Source organism: Rhinatrema bivittatum, chromosome 10 (genome assembly GCF_901001135.1).
Source record: "Rhinatrema bivittatum chromosome 10, aRhiBiv1.1, whole genome shotgun sequence".
NCBI classification, from domain to species: domain Eukaryota; kingdom Metazoa; phylum Chordata; class Amphibia; order Gymnophiona; family Rhinatrematidae; genus Rhinatrema; species Rhinatrema bivittatum.
In genome coordinates this window covers 100406143-100421282 of record NC_042624.1, presented here as the reverse complement: position 1 = coordinate 100421282, position 15140 = coordinate 100406143, and the positions used below count along the sequence as shown (strand labels likewise).

The following is a 15140-nucleotide window of genomic DNA, read 5'->3' as shown; positions in this document are numbered from 1 at the left end:
CCACACCAAAACAGCTCCAACTGCCAGCACTCAAACTACAACTCTACCTACTGAAATGCAACACCGCAAATATTACATCACGTTTTAAAACATCAATATACCTCCTATTTAGAAAACAGAACAAGCCGGGCTGCCTAAAATACCTGTAAAATAAAATAAAAAAAAATACATATACCTAAATATATTGTACAAAAACTACATAAAACTATATAAGTCCCTTCTTCAGATGTCAGATCAGAGACATTCACATCTAAAAATGGATCCTATACTGTCTCAGTAACTCATGTACAGTAGTTTTGGATAATATTTACATATCCAATAAAAGCTATCACAGCCTGTCAAACATATAGTTTACCCCAAAAGACAAATCTGCCATATCAACAACACTAACTACCAGAACTCAAACAGCAACAACCCTACTCAGGAAAGAGCAGCACTGCAAATATTACATCAGACCTTAGAAGATCTATTGACCTCCTATTGAAAACAGAACAAGACAGAATGCTATAGACCTACACAAGCTATACATAGCAAACTCCCTCACCTTGATCACACATACAGAACACAGACCCTTACCAAAGGCAAAATAAGAGACCAACAAACACCAAATAAAAGAAATATAATACATCAATCATAACAGTAAAATCATACCAATAAAAAAGAATAAATATTTAAAAACTGAGTAGAAAACCCAATAATTAAAACCTCAAAAATGTTTATAAAATTTCCCACAATATATTTCAAAATAGCAGACATATCCAATAATAAAGCTAATAAGGATTTTAAAAATCTCCCACTCTTCATATCTGGGATGTTTCAATTTATAGCTGCTCTGAGATTGTTGTTGATTGGGGCAATGGAGAGCTGTAGAAACTTTATCCTTTCTCTCACACACACATGCAGGCACTCACGCCCTCACACACATGCACCCAACACACAGGCTCTCTTCCATACTACCCACTGGCTGTCATACACACCCACACACTAGCAGTCACACATATACAGACATCCTCACACACAGGCTCTTACCCACCCACCTGTGAACACACAGACTCTCAACCCCCCCCTCACCATGCAAAGAGCCTCTCTCACACACATGCCCTGACACATAGTCAGGATCTCACTCACCCACCCACCCATGAAGTTAGCCACACACATGACATACACACAGAACCTCCCACCACACATACACACACACACACACACAGTCACACATACACACACCGACACTCAGGCTCTATCCCAGCCACCAACCCATATACACACACTGGCTCCTACCCACTCACCGCCATACAAAGAGCTTCTCAAACCCATCTCCAAAGAACCTCTCACCAACACATACACAGGATCTCACCCACCCATCCAGGTAGTCATACACACACAGGTAGTCACCCACCCACACCCAAGCATTTACACCCACACCCACACATAGGCTGTCATACCCCCCACCGACACACACAGGCTCTCATTCTCCCACCAACACACACACACACACACACCCACACAGCCTCTCACACTCACAGGCTCTCACCCCCCTTCAACACAAGTAGTCACCCATCTACCCAGGCAGGCAGTCACCCACCCGTGCACACACACACACACACAGAGGCAGTCACCCACACCTACCCATAGAGCCTAGGCCTTTTTCTCAGCCGCCAGTAGGATTTACATTTACATTTATTTACATTTATAAACTGCCTAACACTGTTAGGCCTAGACGGTGAGCAAAATTACATACATAATGTAAAAAACAAATATGAATAAAACAACATACAATTATAATCACTAAATGTCAGAATAAAATGAGCTAAAATGAATTAAAACTTATAAAAATTTAAAAAAAAGAAGTTAAAAACAGATGATGAACTCAAGGGTATGAATAAAAAAGGAACAAAAATAAAATTAACCATAAGCTAAATTAAATTTTAAAAAAGTCTTAATTTGTTTTCTAAATTGTTTAAGTGAGCCACATTGTCTGATTTCTGTAGGAAGGGAGTTCCATAAGGTTGCTGCTGCCACAGAGAAAGCACACTCGCGAGTGATGTGAAGCTTGGCTAATTTTGGAGATGGAATCTCCAATAAGCCTCTTTGTGAAGAGCGCAGAAGCCCTAGTTGGTCGATGGAATTTTAAAATTGCATTGGCCCAGAGGCAGTTTTGATGGTTAAGGAGATGGTGTACAAGCATTCCAAGTTTGCATTTGATACGTTCATTGATTGAGAGCCAGTGTAATTCCACTAGGGTTGGAGTGATGTGTTCATATCGTTTAATGCCAGCCAGGAGCCGCGCGTTCCTACTTTGCTCACAGCAGCAATCTTCCTGAGGCTGGAAGCCATGCGCTGGCTCTCCTTCCAAAGCCCTGCATCCTGGGCTCTAAATCTGGCCACACGTTTTAGAAAATGTATTCCAAAATCAACTTACAATTAACAAAAGAAAAATCTTCACCTGTTCAACCTCAATATTATCTTCTCAAGGACCCTTAAATAAGATCATTAACGTAAAGGTGTTGCCCTTGATAATGACCATGACTCTCCCCTTCTGACTCCACCCCAAGAGCTTTTAACACTGCCTCGGCAGCATCCCCAGCTGACTCGGAGTGTGGAGAAGACCCAATCCAGGAATCAGACAAGGGATTCTCAGTATGACCATTGGGGGGGGGGGGAAGGACGCCTACAGGCTGCTTGTCTTTTTTTTTCCTTCACTTTTTTGGGCTATAGGCTAGGTTCCCTTCACAGCAGAAGGATAAATCTAGGTATGCAAATAGCCTCTCTTGGGAGAAGTTCTTGGAAGGATCTGGTGGTTTTGCATGCCTATGGTAATGGCAGCACTGGAATATTACTGATAACATCTGCTTGGGGCCGACATAGGACAGATAATCTAGAGAAATCGTTTTCCTATTTGTGGGTTGAAATAATTGGCAGGGCCTTATTTAAACCTTGTTTGTGGTAGGATGCTTTGTAATGTACCTGTGGAGGAATGGAGATTATTATGCTACGTTATGTTTTAAACATTAGTATAAAGCTATAAAATATTAGATTCCTAAAATGCCTTAATATCAAATTGTGTTACTAACTAGACTCAAAATCATTTTCTTTTCAGATTATTTTGTTGCTATTGATAATTACCGGTTTATTCTTTACCCAATACTTGCTGAAGGCGTAAGCAAACCGAAAATTACTAATGGATTTACCAAAGGTGAGTCAGTATGTTTCCATTGTCATATCAAGACATGTTGCTTTAAAGAGATTGATTCCTGAATGGAAACATCATTTAAGTGATTCTCCAGAATACCACAGTCCCATTGGCATCACCACAGCACCACCACAGTTCCACCAGTGCCTACCACAGTGACAGTTTTGTGACACTTGACCTCTCACACTCCTCACTGTTTGAGGAGCCCACTTGTGGCAAGTGACAGTGGATCTGGTGCTAACATACGGAGACGGTATGGTTGAGGATATTGTATGTATTTGATTTATATTTTGCCTTTCAGACAACACAGAATATAAAACGCAGGAGGAAAATCGGTGGAAGTCACTTTTCCACAGATTTCTTTTTCATTATTTCATTGAAATTCCCAGGTAAAATAAAATAAAGGCTGAGGATGAAGGTCCTGGCATGAGGCATCTCTTTGCGAGGGTCATAAACTGAGCTGTCTGAGAACCGCTCTTGCCAACATTTAGTGAAAGTATGTTGGGTGGAGGAACTGGGGGGAGCGTTTCCCTGCTGTTTCAACCAGGGCAATAAATTCTCTAGTTATGGTGCTAAGTCTGGCTGTTTATGTATAGGGTACACTGCAGACTGCCTCCTTAGTTAGATGCACAATTGTTATCCCTAGAATTTAATTGGAATGCAAATTATGAGTATGCTGATTATACAGTACCTGAATGTAATCTGCTTTCAAGTGCCTGAAGGATGGAATATAAATCAATTAATTGAATAAAATATTAATCTGGCATGTCCCAAGTATGGTTATGCTGACTATATATTATGCTAGTGTAGCAAGCTACTATAAACCAGGGTCCTGCCCCCACGAGCTTATCATGTGTTAGAGCCTTACAATGTGGATGGAGCTGCATCTAGATCTGAGTGAGGTGTTTTAGACCTGCCAAAAAAGCATTTTCAACCCTGCAGAGACTGCAAGCCTTTGCAGTCAAGATGAAGGAATATAAAAATACATTAAAAAAAACCCCCTATGAATGACAAATGTTCTGCAAGAACCAGCATCCAGCACTTACAGTGTTACAAGTTGGGAAAAGGACTGTTCTGTTTAGCCTGCCCAGAGAACAGCACTACATAGCCAGCAGAGGAGGAAGTCAAAGGAATGCTGGGATACCATTTACGGTAGAAAAAGTGCAATTTGGCTGGCTGGCTGGCTGTGCGGTGCGGGGCAGGGACGGCCAGGAGCTGGAGCCAGGAAAAGAGATGTGCATCTGGCAGCCCTAAAATCAATTCTTCTCATGAAGAGGTAATTATTGAGAGGGTGAGGCAGAAGTCTACGCTCTAAGAAAATAGAGAGACAGACAGCTGTTCTTTCTTCATAACGAGCTACATGTAAAATCCCTACAAGGACAGAGGAGCAAGGAGTTAAGAGAGTGAGAGACTTCCTTTCCAGAAATATCCAGGCCTAGGAGAATATGGCTGGATCACCCTCCTAAGAGACTCGAGTTAAGTAATCTAAACTTTATACAGAGAGTATCTTAGCAGAGGAGGGAGAAAGTTTATTTCCTTGCCTTTTCACAAATTAAGTATCTCATCTTAACTGCTTCAGCCTTTCAGCCAAAGTCAAGCATAAACCCTTGCTGGCAGGTACTGGGAAAGAAAAACTGGTGGACTGGGGTCTTTCTGTAAGAGAGTGAAACCAGGCCTGCTTTCTGTTTAGTACCAAAAACAATTTGGGGAAGCTTCCCAGGAGAGAGAGAGACCTTTTACACACTGCAGTGCTTATCTATTTGGCTTATCACCTAGCAAGTTCTACCATCAAGAGGAATTCCTTCATTTTCTTGATCATTTTTTTCCACACAATTTTGTGTTTGGGACAGGGTACACCCTTTACAAACTGATGACATTGAGGTGGGTTTGTTGCCACCCCTGGGCTTTTTGATACTCAGGGGTAAAAACAATCTTTGAAAGCTGTGTACTTAACTGCTTTACACCCCAAACTTTCTCTGTTAGATTCCTTTTTTTTTTTTTTTTTACTATCCATATGAATAGGTTAGTTGCCCTGGCTAACAGACCATATGCAGTGTTATTTTTGCATTGCTTGATTTAAAATAAGAAAACTGCAAATTACAATAATAATAATTCACTATTATATTTTTCCCATTTAATGTTCTGGTTGGATTTACTGTCTACTTACACTATACCAGTAAAAGGGTTAATTACTATTTTATTCTGGTGTGATGATTTTATCTGGTCTGTGGTGCCTCAAATGAGAGTTTGCTTGGGAAAGGCATAGAATTGTGGTATTAAGGTGACGGGGACCCTGTCTCATCCCCCATTCAGGCTACGAACCTGAAGATAAATCATATTAGTAAATATAATTTCTCATGTGGAACTCCCACCACGAAGCATAGGGGTAATTCATAGTCTGGACTAAAGGGGGGGGGGGCACATTAGCATATCCCAAGTATGATTATACTGACTATATATATTATGCTGGAGCTAACCTTTAATAGAGCAACTTTTAAACTAAATCAAAGGAGAAAGCTGTCAGTCACTCAGCAGCGCATGGTTCGTAGGGAGGTTTCTTCGAAGGATACTAATGAAGCATAAGTTGGGGCATCCCGACAGAGAGGTTCCAATAATAAGAGAAGTAGTCCAAGTGCCTATAATTAAAAACTCACCTAAGCTAAAAGATTCAATTTATCCCGGTCAATTGAAAAGCAGAATGTCAATACAAACAAAAAACACACTTTGAAATGTTTGTATGCTAATGCCAGAAGTCTAAGAAGTAAGATGGAAGAATTAGAGTGTACAGCAGTGAATGATGACATAGACTTAATTGACATCTCAGAGACATGGTGTAAAGAGGACAACCAATGGGATAGTGATATACCAGGGTACAAATTATATCGCAATGACAGAGAGGAGCATCTTGGTGGCAGGGTGGCGCTTTATGTCTGAAATGAGACTATATGTACAAACTGAATCTTTATGGGTAGAAATCCCTTGTGTGTTTGAGAGGAGTACAGTGATAGGAGTATACTACCATCCATCTGGCCAAGATGGTGAGATGGACAGTGAAATGCTAAGAGAAATTAGGAAAGCTAATCAAATTGATCATGCAGTAATAATGGAAGATTTCAATTACCCCAATATTGACAGGGTAAACATCAGAACATGCTAGAGAGATAAAGTTCCTGGATGGAATAAATGACAGTTTTAAGGAGCAATTGGTTCAGGAACCAACGAGAGAGAGAGCAATTTTAAATCTAATTCTTAATGGTGCACAGGATTTGGTGAGAGGTAACGGTGGTGGGGCCGCTTGGCAATAGTGATCATAATATGATCAAATTTGAATTAATGTCTGGAAGGGGGACAGTAAGTAAATCCATGGCTCTAGCACTAAACTATGAAAGGGAAACTTTGATAAAATGAAAAAAATAGTAAAACAAAAAAAACTGAAAGGTGCAGTTGGGCAAACTGGATGGACCATTTGGTCTTCTTCTGCCATCATTTCTATGTTACTATAACAGGCATAGACATTGTTAAAAAAAAAAACATCCTAGAAGCACAGTCCAGATGTATTCCATGCATTAAGAAAGGTGGAAGGAAGGTTAAATGACTGCCAACATGGCTAAAATGTGAGGTGAAAGAGCCTATTTTATCTTAAAGATATTCATTCAAAAATTGGAAGTATCTATCAGAATAAAATAGGATAAATCATAAGCATTGGCAAGTTAAATGAAAGAGATTGATAAGACAGGCTAAGAGAGAATTTGAAAAGAAGTTGGCCGAAGAGGCAAAAACTCACAATAAAAACTTTAAAAAATATATCCGAAGCAGAAAGACTACGAGGTAAATGGTTGGACTGTTAGATGATCGGGAGGTTAAAGGTGCACGTAGGGAAGATAAGGCCATCACGGAAAGATTAAACAATTTCATTGCTTCGGTGTTTACTGACAAGGATGTTGGTGAGATTCCGATTCCGGAGACGGTTTTCAAGGGTGACGGTTCAGATGAACTGAACCAAATCATGGTGAACCTGGAAGCTGTGGTAGGCCAGAATCTCAAACTGAAGACTAGTAAATCGCCTGTACCAGATGGTATACACCCTGGGGTTCTCAAAGAACCAAAAAATGAAATTTCAGACCTTTTACAATTAATTTGTAACCTATCATTAAAATCATCTGTTGCCCTGAAGATTGCCAATGTAACCCTGATATTTAAAAAGGGCTCCAGGGGATGATCTGGGAAACTACAGACCGGTGAGCTTGGCTTCAATGCTGGGAAAAATCTTGGAAACTGTTATAAAGAATAAAATCACTAAACATTTAGATAGACATGGTTTAATGGGACACAGCCAGCATGGCTTTACCCAAGGGATGTCTTGCCTCACAAATCTCCTACATTTTTTTGAAGGGGTAAATAAACATGTGGACAAAGGTGAACTGGTAGATATGGTGTATTTGGATTTTCAGAAGGCATTCGACAAAGTCCCGCATGAGAGGCTTCTAAGAAAATTAAAAAGTCATGGTATAAGAGGCAATGTCTTTTTGTGGAATTGCAAGCCCAGAGGCAGGCGCAACTTATTAAACAAAGGTGTGTGGGGGGGGGGGGGGGGGGAGTTTAGGTAGGGGAAGGGAGGGGAAGGTGGGGGGGAGGGGCAGAAGGGGCTCCCCTAGGGCTCGGCGCATGCCAACCCCAGATTTTATAAAATCTGGACCATTATGTGTAGATTTGAAAATAGAATCTACACTTGCTGAGGTCCACATTCAGTAACAGTCCAGATAGCAAGGTTAACCGGATAAACTTATGCGGCTAACTTTGGAGGTACATTCAGTAGTGTACCCGCACTACTGAATATAGCCAGCTATCTTAACATCAGCTGAAAACTTTATCCAGCTAACTTTAGGACAGCTCTACGGCATGACCAGACACAGCTGGATAAATTTATTCAGCTAATGTAACTCCTCCCCGAAATAAGATATCCAGATAAAATTTAGCCGGATCAGTGCCCAGATATTCATCTTGCTGAATAACTTTTGAGTTATCTGGCTAAATGCCTCTGAATATGGACCTTGCTATTTTCCCTCCCCCGACCTAACAACACATGCACTTTTAGATGCACTGGAGGAGGGCAGTTTCCAGATGGCCTATTTAGCAGGATGAAGACCTTTTTGTTCTACTGTTAATTGGCTTTCACAATTAGCCTCAAAAGTAATAGTGGGAGCAGTTTTCGGAGTTCCGTCTAGGTGCAACGTCCATGCGTATTTTGTAACCCCAGCCCTATTGGGCAAATTTTTAAAGAAAAGCACATGTGGTTTTCCTTCTGGAACTTTGCTTACACGGCTAAAGGGACGAACAGGTCCTTGCGGACTTTGCTTTTCCTTTTTTTCTGCAGCTGGAGGAAAGGCAAAACCGGGCACCTGCAGATATGAAAATGCCATTGTGTGTAGATACGTTGCCCTCCAGGAAGGTCCATTTTTAATGCAGCTAAAACTGCACCCCAGGTGTACTTTTTAGTCACTCTGAGGAGGGAAATTTTCAAACAGGCCAATTTATCCAAGTAAATGACTACTCAGGTAAAAATAGCTTTGATTCACCAGGTAAAGTTAGGGAAACAAGTCTGGTCAGAGTTGAAGGCCTGTCCTAAAATTATCCAGATAATGTTCTTTGGGTATATTCGGCAGCAAATTATTTGAATTATTGTCCTTTTAATAATACAAAATTCACATATTTTATCTTTAGTATTTTTTTGTACTGTTTCATTTTTTTTCAGATGATCATCAAAGAATACAGAATGACATGGGCCTGTATGTAATTGTACCATTAATAATGTTGTCATCAGTTTTGCTTCTTGGAACCCTGCTGATATCGCATCAAAGGTCTGTTGTCAATTTTTATGCCTTATTTATATGCTTTCCTGGATAGATACCATGAAGTCTATATTCAGCTGCCACACAGCTGTGCTAGTTAGCTGGATAAATGTATATGTTATACTGTATGTTCAGTAGTGCAGCCCCATCACTGAATGTACCCAGCTACCTTAAAGTTAACTGGATAAAGTTAAACCTGCTAACTTTAGGGTACCCCTGTGACTTGACCAGAATTGGCTGGATAATTCAACAAGCTAACTCTGAATATCGAGTTTAGCTGGTTAACTTATGCAGCCAACACGACTCCTCCCTGATCCGCCTGTTCTCTGTCCCTGACTTTGCTATCTAAAATCTTAGCACATTAAGTGACTTATCTGGCTATGTGGTGCCCACTGATCCTATTCGGCCGTTTTGAATATCAGCCTCCATAATTACCAAACTTGTTTTATCCACAGATTAAGGAAAAATTCAATAAGATGTTAAAAATGTACAATTCAGCGGTGCAAAACTGTTTTTGCATTTTTAAATTCACCATAGTATCACAGATGGTACTTTTATGTAATATGCCATATGAAGAAACTACTTAATTGCTACGGAGTGTAATTCTGTATTTTATTCCATCTTAAATCAAATTACTGTTTAAGGCCATGAACTCTTTCAGATCACCACACGGTTCCAGGGAAAGCCTTCCAGATTGGTCATGCTTGTCAAATAATGCAAAAATGAATTAGAATAGTAAGGATTGCATGCAGTTAAAAGTACATTAAATAGAATATAACAACAACTATGTCTGGGCTGGCACAGTGGCTGGCGCTGCCATGAGAAGGGACCTGAGTTGGACTGCAGGCTCAGATCTTATACTTCCTGGATCAGCCAGAGATGGAGATTCTGCAGAAGCGGTGTTCACAGCCCCAGAAGGTGAGGGTGGGGATGGGTGAAAGGGAGTCATAATCATCGTGCAATGGTGACACCAAGTGGCCAGATTTAGGGTCCATGTTTGCAGGGTTCTAGAAGGAGCCTGGGTGGGTGGCCGGGGATAGTCACTGCAGCGTCTGGACGAAAGTAAGCGGAAAGGAGATATAAAATAGTGTGAAAAATCCCTGGATAGTCACAGGAGCTGGACTGTTATTGCCCCTGCATGTATTCAGTTAGTAATCCATGCTTATTGAGGACTGTTCTTTGGTGGGATTTCCATGTAAGTCCCAAAGTAGGGAGGAGTGGTCAACAAATTCAATTGTCAACTATTAGAAGATTCTTGTGAAAGGAAACTTTAATTGAATCTCAGTGATGTGTCACAAACTCAATAACTTAATAGTCCAGATAAATGGTCCCCTGACACGGAACATGTTTTGAACTATCTGCGTCGGGAGGGACCTCCAATCCGCATAATAGAAATAAAGAAATTTTGTGTCTATGGATTCCTTTTATATTATCCCTCATTTTAATTTTCATTCTTTAGTTCTATTATGCAGATTGGAAGACCCTCCCGACACAGCTAGCTCAAAACATGTTTCGTGTCAGTGGACCATTTATCTGGACTATTAAGTTATTGTGTTTGTGACACATCACTGAGATTCAATTAAAGTTTCCTATTTTGGGATTTCCATTTGTATATACATGCCAGGCTGTCCATACATTCTTCCTGATGGAGACATCTTTGCATCTACTCAGGGTCTAATTGTCTCCACGTTATACTGAAAGGGACAGTGGTCAGCATGAATTTGAAAATCACAGGTGTTTTCCCAACTACAGTGCAGCAAAGATTATACAAATTTAAGCATCAGAATTAGTCTTCCTTGCAGAGATGTTTCTGGTAGAGATGCTGCTGAATATCTATTATTTTTAATGTCTTTTCTGTTTTACCACAATTGTGAACAAATATCAGCCATTGCATTGTGGTATACCCCAGGGTTAAAACTTGAGAATATTTAGCAAAACGGTAAAAAAAATGAGTCAAAAGAATATAATAAATGTAAGATATAACTAAATAGGTGCAAAATATTCCCATAAGTATAACAAGATTTATCTTTTAGTGATTTTCAAATTCATACTTCCCAACTAAGATAGTGTCTTGTTAAGAAAACAATTCTAAATTGGATTGGAAGACATTGATGAAGTGATGGCCTCATGCCATTCTGATGTATATAGGATGTATATTAACAATGGTCTAAGTACATGCTAACACTTCAGAGGGATGTACAGGCTTACAATTTTTATTTGTTTGTTTTGTTTTGTTTTCATTTTAGGGTATTTATTTTGGTTTTTGATTCATTTAATATTTTTTTATTCGTTTCTTTTCCTGAACCAAAAAAAAAATCATTAAAGAGACAAACCTGAAAACAAAATAAAAATCCAAAATGGATCTCAACCCCCATCCTGTAAAATCAAGTCTGGGGCTTGGGCCTACCTGGCTGGGCTTCCCTGGGCCTCAGTGAACCCCATTTCTGCCTCCTTAAACATTTCAGGAGCTGTGGACCTCCCTGGCCCCCACTTACCCTGTCCTTAGTGCAGCAAAGTCCGAAGGGCGGGATCAAAGCCCACGTGCAACGTGGTACTTTAAAGTGGTGCTGGTTGGCTTCAGGATGGTGCCGAAGTGACATTGCTTTGGTGCTCGTTTCAGGAATTGCCAGCACTATTTTGTTGTGTGGCAAGAGCTGAGTAGGACTGGGCCTGAACTTAAATTTTACAGGGCAAGTGTGGGATCAGAAAGGCCCTAAGAGGCTTTCGCTGAGTTTGTTTTAGGCCCCAGCTTGGTTTTTTTGGGGTGGGAGGGGGTTGAATGGCTTTTTTTTTTTTTAATAGGAAAATGAAAATACCCTAAAGTTTTGGGGTGTTTTCATGAAAAGCCATTTTCAGTTTGTTCTAAATGAACAGAAAATGGCCTCATTCGTCACATTTTTCACATTCATAAAAAAAAGAAATGCGCATTCCCTACTAATTGTCAAACAGCCCACACAGTGGTAAAATCTGTATGTCACAAAGGTTTTCAAAGGAAACTTGCACGCATAAAGTTTCTTTGAAAATCCTTGGGTGACTGGCAGAGTATGCACACGAATTAACGTGCACAAAGTTACACCTTCTCCAGGCAGGGTAATATAAGCACCTCCAGCCCTCCCCCTGGAATTACCCTGTGCAGTGCGCATAAAGGTACACAGAAAACTGACTTACTTCTGTACTTTTACACACACACAGGCACCCGACTGATTTTCAAAACCAGATATACTTGCATAAAAAGGGATTTGGGGGTACATAAATCCTATTTGAAAATTGCCCCCTTGATGGATAGTGTAATTCAACTGAAATCTGTATTCTATTAAAAAAAAAAAAAAAAAAAGAACGCAGGTAATGGTTGATAGCTGTTATTTTCCATTTTTCACTTATGATTGTGCACATCAGGCAATCATTAAATGGCAGAGAGTGGTAAAAGAACGATTTGATAAGCCACACAATATTCTGCATTTATTTTACAGTCATGTTAAACAAGTTTGATTGTACTCCCGAGATTCTCTATTTTCTCCCTATGAGCACATCGTAAAAGTTACCATTGACTTTTTTTTTTTTTAAACTATCATAAAGATATTTTGACCCACCTGGGGATCCTATGGTTCCTTCTCCTGCCTGTCCTGAACACTCATGCCTGGTCCACATATCTTAGTCTCCTCCTCTAGGTCACACTTATTGCTATACTTCAGTAGTTCAGAGACTGGTGCCTGAACTAGGCTACAAGCACTAATGCAGGAAGTTAAAGGGCTTTCAGCACTTTTACTTCCTGTTGAGGGTGTGAGCTGCAGGAGTGAGTCGGATTAGCTATTAGGGCCAGAGCCAGTATAAATTTATTAGGTATACTAAGCAAATCTTCAGTCTTGTGTTACCCCCCCCCCCTTAACTTTTAGGCCCATAGGCCAGGCCCCTCCCCCCCCCCCCCAAGATTATGTGATTTAACTCAATAATCATGATGACCCCACCACTACCTCTCCCAGAACAATCTTGTAAAATACATAATTAGACAGGGAGGACCATTTTCAAAAGTCATTTTTATGGGTAAATACCAATTTTTCTGAGGACAAGTAGGACCATATCAACCATACAAGTGGGTGATGCCATTCGATGACACTGATGCTTTCTCAGAGCTTAGATAGACATAAAAGTCTGTCTGAGCATGCCTAGGTGTTCCCGCACAACCACCGTCATGCAAGTCTTCTTAGTCTCTTTTCTTCCACCAAAGTGAAAGGACGTGTTTGCTCTTTCTTCACAGCTGCTCATCTTTTTTGGGTCATTTCTTGATTCTTATTCATGTATTACTTTTTTCCCAGTTGACCTTTTGCTCTTTTCTTTGACTCTTCTCAAAAAAAAATGTTTTTTTTGAAGTAGGTTCCTTTGCTTTATTTGTCTCCATTTCTTCATCATGTCAAGAAAGAGACCTTTTAAGAGATGCTGTAAATACGACTTTAAGATATCCAGCCTTGACTTCCATGAACTCTGTCTGCAATGCCTTGGGCCTTCCTAAGATTTCACCAGTTATGCAGCTTGTGGTCAGATATCTTATAGAGACCTCAAGCTGAAGTATTACTTAATTTCACCTCCAGAAAGAAGAGAAAATATTCCAAGAGATGGAGACCTAAATCAAGCAAGTTAGAGTCTTCTCAAGACTGGCACAGAGACAATCTTATATCTCATTCTGAGTGCAAAAAGGAAAAAAAGTCTTCATTGGTGCCAAAGTACTCCAGTGCCAACATGAAAAAGTCTGCCCTGAAATTTCTTTAATGCATAAGATGTTGGTGTTAATCATACCTTGGCACCATCTTCATCAGCAGATCTGATCCAAAAGTTCACACACCGATCTACATCAGTGCCGAAGTTTCCATAGTATAATCCCCTACCCAGCATTTCAATGGCGCCCCACTCCTCTTAGTATAGAGGTTCATTAGCCAAATCACAGCTTCTGTTTCCATTGAATGAGAAGAGTACTCCACCAATTTTAGTGCCAGAGTACTCCCTTCTCTTCCTCCGGACCACCACCCCTTCATCCAGAAGATATAGTTGGATTTGTGCACAAATCTATTCTACTACTCTGCCTCCTTCTCAAATGAAGTAGTCAAACCCTTTATTTGAGATGGTGGACTCAGCCCTCAAATCTTCTTTGTGGGCAAACTTTTCATCCCCTCAAATTCAACAAATTATTACTACAGATGCCTCCACTCAAGGCTGGGGGAGCACATCTCAAAAACATTTGTTCTCAGAGAACTTGGAGCATACAGGAACATAAACTCCATATAAACCTTTTTTGAACTATGAGCAGTTTTGAATGCCTTTGAGCCATGGTTGAAGGGAACAGTACAAATCCAGATGTACAATCAAGTATCAATGTACTACATAAACAGAGGAATAGGATATTCATGACTTAGCTGAGAAACATGCAAATTATGGAACTGGGCAATTACATGAAACATATTCCTAAGTATTATTCATCTCCCAGGTAAAAATAATCTCATAACAGATTCATTGAGTCATCACCTTCAACCACCCGAATGGTCCCCAGATGCCAACATAGCAGAGCATCTTTTTTTCTCTCTGGGGCATTCCACAAATAGACATATTTACAACACCATTCAACCACAAGGTGTCCTTGTACTGTTCAAGAAGACCAGCACCTGATACCTAAAGAAAGATGCATTTTCCATTCTTTGACATCAAGGACTTCAGTATGGTTTTCTTGCAATACCACTTGTAGCCAGGATGCTTCTCAAGCTAAGAAAAGACAAAGAGGAAATGTTCTCAGTAACCTCTTTATGGCCACCTCAAATATGATTTTCATGGCTCAGTCCGCCATATTAGAGATAGTCCCAAGCTTGACCACTCAGGACAATGGAATTCTTCTCCATCCCTATCTTCCATCTCTTGCTCTTACTGCTTGGATATTGAAAGCAAGTTAGTTCGTGCTATTAGGGTAATTTTAAAAGGAACACACGTGCATCCATAAATGTGCATATCGACATGTGAGTGGAGAGATGCTGCAGTTTTAAATTTTGCTCCCAAGTACATGCGTGTTCATTTTGGCTAGGGCTTTAGAGGCTTTTACATGCATATGCAGGCAGATTTTA

The 15140-nt window shown here is 40.2% G+C and overlaps 1 protein-coding gene across 8 annotated transcripts in view; it reads left to right on the top strand.

Annotated features, from left to right (window-relative positions):
• The window catches only part of LEPR (leptin receptor), a 147877-nt gene that overhangs the window by 117272 nt on the left and 15465 nt on the right, over nucleotides 1–15140 (top strand). For all 8 annotated transcript variants that reach the window (XM_029617720.1, XM_029617722.1, XM_029617721.1 and 5 more), the window contains 2 exons: nucleotides 3098–3193; nucleotides 8943–9048. In XM_029617720.1, the coding sequence (XP_029473580.1) occupies nucleotides 3098–3193; nucleotides 8943–9048 (202 nt within the window). The remainder of the gene's footprint in view (nucleotides 1–3097; nucleotides 3194–8942; nucleotides 9049–15140) is intronic.